Here is a 9,444-nt window from a genome sequence, read left to right as displayed (position 1 = left end):
AAGAGCAAATGCAAAATATGTGGACAATGCGGCTGTGGTGTGTTTACGTGGTTCATGTGAATGATGGGCACAAGGTGATGTTTAATCAGATTATTGCTTCTGAGAGAGTGCGTGTGTGTGTGAGAGAGGGTGGAATGGGGGTCGTGATGGTGGGATTATGCGGGTAAACTAAGGGGGTAGTGGAGCTGCGTGCTCTCACACTGACACAGAGACGCACAAACGCTGAGCAGCGAGCCTGCAGCGCACACTGCAAGGAAGTTTGGTTTAAGAACTTTTCTCGCTTACTTTGGGCTTGCAACCGAACAGTTGCAACACAGACTTTTACTTTCTTTAACTTTGAATCGCGTACTCAGTTCGGACCTGTTGGATCAAACTCACTTGCAACTTCTGCCTGTGATCAAATCATCTTTCAAAAGAAACATTACAGAGCTTTTTTTTTTTTTTTTTTTTTTTTAGAAGTGAAAAAACAAACAAACATCTGCTTATAGCGGAGCGGTGGAAGGATGATCTGACCCTGCGTGAAGCCCTCGGGAGGACATCTCTCTTCCCTCACCCAGAGCAACACGTGAAACGGCAACGGGAGCGGCAGCGTCCAGGAGGCTTCAGTCAACATGACCATGTCCGGCGGTTTTGTCGGATACTTGTCAGCTCATTTTACGTGACCGCATGGTGCCGGGGCTGCGGAAATAAAGGACCGCTCTCCATGCGCGCTGGAGAAATAAACAGAGCTGTTGCAAACACGTTGTTGGAGCTGTCTTGGACAAGTTTGCTGAGAGCTGTACAATGCAGGGCACGTTGGGCGCATTCATTCAGTCCTGTCTCATCCTGCTGGTACGTGCAGACCAGTGGAGGCTGAAGGATTCCTCCAGCTCCAGCTGCGAGCTAAATAGGAAGGTAAGTGTTTTATAAAATGAATTAGTTGGTCTGCTTTGATTAAAATGTGTAATTTAATGAATCTGAAAGCGCCACCTGAACTCCTCCTTGACTATAATTATTCATATTTTTTATTCCGAATGTTGTTTTCATTCATACTTTTAATATTTTCTTTACTCGTCACATTAGACATGCAAGAAAATCTGAGTAGCCTGAGAATAATTATAGTAAAGACTGCTAAAGTGCAAATTCAGTGGCTTGTAAAACTTTTGCACATTTCACGTCACATAAATCAATGCGATTTTATGGGGATTTGATGTGATTGTCCAAGACAAAGTGGCTCATCTGGTGCAAAGAATATTATGAAGCAAAATAAAAAATAGTGTGATATACGTATGTATATATTTAACCTCCATTACTCAGTAACACAGCTAAACACTGTGGTTAAAAAGTTGCACTGTGCATCATCTCCATAGTGAAACATGGTGTTGGCAGCATGATACTATGTGGTTATTTTCTGTGGGTGATGCGGAATTGGTAAGAGTTGATTTAAATGAGATTGTGCTAATGACATGTTTTTATCTATCTCTGAGGAATAACACCGCAACTGAGTTGAATAAGTTCTATAGTTGCAAGTGGGAAAATATGGGAATTTGCTAATCGTTGTAGTGGTACCTTTCACTAAAAGTCAAGAACGTTGTTTTTTTTCCCTCCCATTTTATATGTTCACAAAGTAAAGGAACATTTATGAAAGTTACATAGTAAATTTATTGAGCTACATGCTGTCAGAATTACAAATATATAGTTAAAGCCTGCAGTCCTCATCACATTTTACGTGTGTGGCAGCCAACTTTCAAAGACAAACAACCAGTGAAAGGGACTAGATTTTATGGTAAGTGTGTCAGTTAAGATGCTTAAATACATTATGCTTTAATTATTAGCCTTGAGGAAACAGGTTTCAAATTAAGATGTCTTCTATCTATTTCTAATTATTTTATCTGCTCTCTGCTTACTACCCATTAGTCACTTTAACAGTACGTCTGTGTTTGCACATTTCCCTTGACCTCTCAGGGAGTTTTATTCAGTGGCAACAGGAAGGCATAACATTCTGGGCAACAGCCCTTTAGTCAGACAATTACCCACATGTGTATTGTTTCTCTGGCACCCGGCTTCTAAGTGGCCTGTTAAAAAGTAATTATCAGTCTGTTAGCAGTCTAACAGGCAGACAAAGAGGTTCTAGGTGTCAGACAAGTTCGGTGTTGGTTGTAAAGTAATTGCAAATTCAAACCTCGCCTCTCTTATAGAATTTATGTGTTCCTAACTTGCCTTTGAGCACCTCGTAAATTAATTGGCCAATGCGAAATGGCATCAAGTTTAATGACCAGGAACTATTGAATCCAGTTTACATATATCTGGGGATTTATTTCCACACTGAATATTTTGAGTTTATTCCTGTGAAAAGGCATAAAATAAATGCTGTGTCACATTGAAAACATCAACATAGCATAGTTTATTTTGTATTGTTTTCATTTTTCCCTCAGCAAGCTGACCTAAACTCCTTTCTGTGGACTATCAAGCGGGATCCCCCTTCCTATTTTTACGGTACAATCCATGTTCCCTACACCCGTGTTTGGGACTTCATCCCTGAAAATTCCAAGCAAGCCTTCCAGGAGAGCAACATTGTTTACTTTGAGCTGGACCTAACTGACCCGTACACCATCTCGGCCTTGACCAGCTGTCAGCTGCTCCCCCATGGGGAAAACCTCCAGGATGTCCTACCAAGAGACATCTACAAGAGACTTAAAAGACACCTCGAGTACGTAAAACTGATGATGCCCTCTTGGATGACCCCTGATCAAAGAGGGAAGGGACTCTACGCTGACTACCTCTTTAATGCCATAGCTGGGAATTGGGAAAGGAAGCGTCCCGTGTGGGTGATGCTGATGGTGAACTCGTTAACTGAGGCCGACATCAAGACGCGAGGGGTGCCGGTCCTGGACCTGTACTTGGCCCAGGAGGCGGAGAGGATGAGGAAGAGAACAGGAGCAGTGGAGAAGGTGGAGGAACAATGCCATCCGCTCAACGGTCTCAATTTCTCGCAGGTGAGTTTGACACTTTGAGCGTTGACTTTAGAGCTACTTCTCCTGAACATGCATGTCTTTAGCAGAGTGAATATTTAGGACTGTGTTGTTCATCTTACAAAGGATAGATCTCTTTAAGACAAGCTTGCATTTATTCTTTATATCTTCGAATGTACGCAGACCTTTAAGAGTTAAAAAACCCCCAAAAACTTAAAAGTGTAACTGAGCTGAATGTGTTTTGCTAATAAAACCACCAGGATAGAGTGAGATCTCTTTAATTGGCTTCTTGGGTAGATGAGAAAAAAAAGGTGAAATTGACAGGGGAGGATAAAACCACAGCTGAGCTGAAAGCTCAAAACAATAAAACTGCATAACTTTGCTATTACCTTCCTGTTATCTGCTGAGAGTGGATCTCTCAACCTAAATGAATCTGACACATGTTGTAAAAAATACAATGTATTTTTTAAAATTTGCATCTTTCATCCACATGTTCCATCTAAGTTCATTTTTAAACATCTCACTGATACTGAAAGCAGATAAGTTTAAAGATTTCCTCCCTCAGTAACAACTTTCTCTTGTGAGTGTTTTTGTTGTAGCCACCTGGTAGCACCGATAAATGAGTCATTCACTGATGTGAACAAAATCTATATTTTTTCCTTTTTCTTGAGCGCCTTATCCAAAAAGCCTCCAAAACAAATAATCAACTGATTCTGTTCACCAGGTGATTTGTCTGTGCATCACTATTTATACACCCGAATGTGTGGTCAAGCATGCTGAAACTCTAGTGACAATTAAGTATAAAGCACTGAACACATCAGCTTCATTAGTTTGACCTTAATTCAGTTTATGTACTTTTTTCATCATAATTAATAAGCATACAGTGTGTTATACAGATTTGTAATTACAGGTCTTTCTTGTTTCACTTAATTGTAGCGATATTGTGCCTGTTCAAATGTAAACTATTAAATCAATCTCTTGATCATATTGAAAAAAACAAAACAATTGTTAAGTTTGAAAACTGATGCAGATCAGATGAGAGTATAGAAAGACAGATCCAACTGTTTTTTCCAGATTATTAAAGTGGTAGAAGGTGTGCTGTTAATAATCAGCTGTGCAAACATTCAACAACTTGCTCCCCTATGTTCTTTAGTATTAAGAAAAAATTGATCCTAACAACTCCAGTCAGAACCACAGAAAAGCAGCCTTGTTCCTCAGATGGCTACACTTAAATACCCTTGACTGCCTGTCTGTCCGTTACTCTGTGCCCTTGTAACCTTCTCGGGCTTCATAAACATATTTCAGCGGTAGCCATCACTATGAAAGCATGTTCCATATTAGTGAGGAGTTACTGCTGGCCATTTAGAACAACACCTAAAAGCTTCAAGTAGCATTATCTTAAAGTAGCCTCAACAGCCTCTTGCTGGAGCCTCAACAGATAGCTCAATAATTAGGAAGTATCTGCAGTATCACCCATCAAAGGTAAAATCAGAAATAGAGATCTTGTTGTAATTTTGCACAGCTCTTTGAATGGATACGATTTCTTTCAAATAGTCTTAGATGAAACGTTAGAAACATCCTCACTGACCTTTATCCAACAAGCTTTCTTAGATTAGTAATGTACAAAAAAATTCAAATGTCATTTATTCATTTATTTATTTATTTTTACCAATTTTCTTCAAAGGGTTTGTGTGCTTCATTGCGTTGACATGAGACTGGCTATTAGAAGTATAACTCGGGATTGCCAGCAGAAAAAAAATAAAAAATACTATACTAAAAATATACCGCACTATAAGGTGCACCGGATTATAAGGTGCACCTTCAATGAATGGCCTATTTTAAAACTTTTTTCATTATAAGGATTATAAAGCATTATAAGGTGCATAGAATAGATGCTACAGTAGAGGCTGGAATTACGTTATGCATCCACTAGATGGAGCTGCACTAAAGAGAATGTCAACAAAACAGTCTGACTCTGGTCGGCAAGGAGAGCCTTCCATGACTGGGCCGGGGCGTGGTCGGACGATGGTCACTCTTCTCCGTTCACACACAGCATGTTCGTGGAGAACGTGGTGCTAAAGGACCTGCAGACGACCTGATACTAGACGGTCGGTAGGTATGTAGGTCAGTCAAACCTTATTAACAAACCAGCGTTCTGACAACTATCCCAGCATGCACCGCGTGCTTCTTCTTCTACGGGCGAAAATGAAGTCGGCGGCTGCTTACCGTAGTTGCTAGACCTGTTGTGGCTCAATATTGGTCCATATATAAGGGGCACCGGATTATAAGGCGCACCGTCAGCTTTTGAGGAAATTGACGGTTTTTAGGTGCACCTTATAATGCGGAAAATACGGTACTTTGCATCATCATTGCTTTGCTTCAATAAGGCATACAAAGCTCCCCAGGCTCAACGATGAAATTCACTACCATATAACAAACCCCTGTCGCAACGCTGCATAAAAACACGACACAGCTTGAAACTTCACAATATTCACACTCAGTTTCCATCTTATTACCAGCAGCTCAGCAGACACCTTAACCCTGCTGTCTCTATATTCCAGTGAACCTCTATCTCCCTCTTTCATGTTGTAGTTGAAAGGGCCAGTTCCATTAAAAGCCTTTTGGTTTAACTCAACTGTAAAACGTCCATGCGGAGAGTGATGAGTGACAGACATGCTTGGTGAAAAGGTATTGCCCCATCGTCATTCTTGACTGAAAAACAACGTTTTATCAGGCTGCAAAGAAAGAGAGGGAACCCCATTTCTACATTTTTATACCCTCCGATATGTTTTTACTGGCTAAAAATGAAAAATGAAAATATTTGACACTCTTAAAAACACATGGGTGCGTTAAGGATACATCTAGAATTATATCATGCTTGGTTACATAGCTGGGTTATGACGTGCAATTAAAGAAAAAATTGGGGCCACCATTGAACTATAAAATGTGTATTTTTTTTTGTAAAACATCAACAAAAATCTGCATAGTTGGTTAGATAATCCTATCAGTAGCTGAGTTAGATTTACGCACTGGAAAGTTGTGGTAATTCCTTCCCATCTTCCTTTTGGGTTCTGAAATAAAGTTCTGTCAAAGTTCTAGACAAGTTGACCCTGTAGTTATGTTTCATTTTTATATTGTTATGTATGGCACCCACTAAAAGTGAGCTTAAGATATGGAGAGTAAAGGGCATGTACCGCAATTTTTGCTGATGTCTCCAGGCTTATTTTAAAAAGCATGACAGAAAGGCAGCTGTGAACACAGCTTTTGTACTCACGTTGCGTCAGGGACAGGGGTTTTCAAAGTGTGGGAGAGCTAGCCTTTCCTTCAGAAAGCAAATAAACAATTGAACAGCTTAACCATAAATAATCATGGTCCTTCGTTTTTATTTTCCTTGGCCCGGACTCTGTCTCCTTACTTACCGTAGATTTAGGTAGATAAAATCTATCCGTTTTGTTTTTTGACATTGGCGTGGCGAAGTTGGCTAAATGTTCGCAGTTACTTTTGGTGCTTAATATTTTTTTCCTCATGTCGCGCTCCTCCTGAAGTGCTCTGGCGCCCCTTAGGAGTTCTGGGGGTAACGCCCCACACTTTGAAAAACCTTGGTTTATAACATCTAGTTTTGCACTATTATATAAAACTGCAGACACTAAAGACAAAATGGTGAAAGCAATGTAAGCTACTAAGGCAATGTATCTAGTGAAGAGCAGAAAATGAGGATAAATTTTATCGGACACCAGTAGCTTGAAGAAATCTGCACCTCATCAGGGATTTCAAATTTCTCAGTTGTGATTCCAGCGTGCCTGTATTTCATCATCGTGATTAAAGGACGTCTGTGACAAAAACTCAACTTTCAGATTAGATGTTGTAATTTCAGCCCTTGTTCTGACCATCGTTGTTATTCTGATATGCCGATGTGTCAGCACTCCAATTACACCACTAAAAAAAAGCCTATTTCATTTTCTCAAACTATACAGTGTTTGTCAGAGTGTCACTTTTCTACACAAAGCCCATTCCTTGTTTAGGTACAGCTGCACTACAGTAGTCAAAATGTTATTCTGTACAGACCATCTGTCACCACACTTGCACTCTGTAATTCTTTCTACAGTTAGTCTCCCAGTAGTAAAAAGTCATTTGCAGCTAATTCTGTCCGGAGGTGGGTGGAAGAGAAGGAAAAATACTCAGACAGCATGCGTACATCAAATATGACAGAATAAAAAAACAGATTCTCCAAGTTAATTATTGTTAGGTAAACATACACGAGGAATCTTTGGAGTCTTTATTTGTTCAATCACCCAGTCTCCATACATCAACACACCTTTTGCATCAGCATAAAAATAAAAACCATGGATAAAACAATATTTTCTGGCATGAGAAACCTTTTCCTCACAAACAACACTCATGGTATCCTCCGCTGTTTGGCTGCTGATTCCCTGCTCCAGTTATCTACCCCTGTTGCAGAACTAACTGTCAGAGTTGGCCCTCTTCCTCCTTATTCAATAGTTTATTGTTTTATAATATTGAACCTTAGAAGCTATTCTTTTGTGGGCTTGGCGAAATCTGTTGTTTTCCCTTCTTGACCTCACCAGTGTTTCCTATGTAAACGATCTTAGCTTCAAAATCACTCACTGCATCCTTTTTTTCTGGATGACAACTGTTGGGACGTTCCTTCAATATATTCAAATATGAAACATCTTCTTTGACAAGAAAACGGTTCATTATGTGATGCCCCTGCAAGAATTCTGGATGGCACTGTGACACACTTTGTCATCATATATATATATATAGAAGTGCAGGTATGGTTCTATGGGCATGATTCAAAATGTTAAATAAATAAAAAAAGAACTTTATAAATGACTTGTATTCACTGAAACCCTATGATTTCTGTTAATTTCAAAATTTTTCCAGCAGATGTACGTGGTGCCAAACAATTCTCTTCCTTCATCAGTTTGCAACTTAATATTTTTCACTATTAATCACTATTAATGTTTATGGATATTGTATATTACGTTCTATCAAAGGGACATGCAAGATTGCGTTTAGAAGCCCAATTCATTTTTTTCTTTCATAAAAACTGACTTAACTCATCACATTTCATTGTTTTGGATCATCACTGTCCTTCTAACCTAAAGTAAAAGAAACGTTCCAAAATATTTTGATTTAGAGGTGAATTTTTAATCATGTCTTCAAACTAAATCAGTTTAAAAGTGAGCGGTTTTGCCTTCCAAGTGATTTGCTAATTTAAGCGTTTGCTTGTCAATACAAATTAAGCCCATTTAGCTCGTTATTACCAAAGCACAAAGATTTTTACTTTCTTTAGTCAGTTCTCTAATCTGGCCAAGCATGACTGCTCTTATTATTGGACGGTGCCCTCTGTCTTTTGAAGAGTGGGCTCAGCCTTGCCCATTACACTAAGTGAGCTTTTCCAGGACAACAATGGCTGCATGAAGGCCCACTTTCTCTGTCACTGTTGTTGGAAACCCACGGGACATTCCACACCTCAGTGGCGCAGACCTGCTAATGAAAGTGTTGTTTCTTTCCTCCCATCACTGGGTTTAATGGTGCATGGAAATGTGATGAATGCAAGTCTCAGTGTAAGTTTGTGAGAGCAGAGAAGGAATGTTTGAAGCCCATTTAGTTCATTCATTACTGGGAGAACAAGGAGAGCTGAGATACCGACTGAGATCAGTAGATGAGGCATTAAAGGAGGAAGGCTTTTCTCCCCCCTCCTTTAAAGGTATGATGACGTTACCTCTGTTTGACAACCTTGAAACCCCTGCACTCCTTTTTTTGACTTACACTGACAGACAACAGGGCTTTTGATCTGCTTGGTCAAACAATGCAAGGTTTGATGATAAACGTTTGAAATATTTCACTCCATGTACGATGAATTTATATACTTTATTTTGTGAAATGAGTGATGAAAATGCTGAACGTTTTATGATAACGTTTTTTTTTTTTTTAGATGTGTTTGGCATGGTGTGTGCTGGTATATCACCTAAATGCAGCAGGCTGAGACATTGAGTAGACGTTAAAGTTTTAACAAAGAATGAAAAATCAAAAACTTACAAAAAAAAAGAAAACATGGAAAAGGCAGGAAGACCGAGCAGAACATTAACAGTAAACAAGAAACAACAGGGACGAAACATGACTAGACAGGAGGAGGAACCAGCAGTGAGAAACTGAGAATGAGTTGTATATATACTGGGGAGGTTGATTACTGAACAAAGAACAGATGGCTGATTAGAAACGAGTTGCAAGTGTGATGGGAGAGAACAGAAGGTAAGGTGAGGAGAGAGAGAGAAAGAGAGATGTTTACACGGGCCGTTAAGCTAACTTGTGGCTTGCTTAAAAGATAAAAATAGTGACATTCAACTAGTTACTTTTAAAGGACAGCTGCTGCAAAAATATTATTTCATAAGTTAGATGCAAACCCTAATTTCAATCATAACAGCCTTTCAAAAATAAATATTGTGCTACTCTGCTGGACATTGGT

At 39.4% G+C, this 9,444-nt stretch overlaps 1 protein-coding gene across 1 annotated transcript in view; it reads left to right on the top strand.

Moving 5' to 3' along the window:
- Window positions 1-226: 226 nt before the first annotated feature.
- The window catches only part of trabd2a (TraB domain containing 2A), a 52,147-nt gene continuing 42,929 nt past the window's right edge, over window positions 227-9,444 (top strand). The window contains exons 1-2 of the mRNA XM_008423926.2: window positions 227-894; window positions 2,415-2,975. Of these exons, the coding sequence (XP_008422148.1) occupies window positions 784-894; window positions 2,415-2,975 (672 nt within the window). The 5' untranslated portion in view covers window positions 227-783. The remainder of the gene's footprint in view (window positions 895-2,414; window positions 2,976-9,444) is intronic.

Source organism: Poecilia reticulata, linkage group LG12, assembly GCF_000633615.1.
Source record: "Poecilia reticulata strain Guanapo linkage group LG12, Guppy_female_1.0+MT, whole genome shotgun sequence".
Lineage (NCBI taxonomy): Eukaryota > Metazoa > Chordata > Actinopteri > Cyprinodontiformes > Poeciliidae > Poecilia > Poecilia reticulata.
Note: the sequence above shows the minus strand (reverse complement) of the source record. Positions and strands in the feature narration are given on the sequence as shown.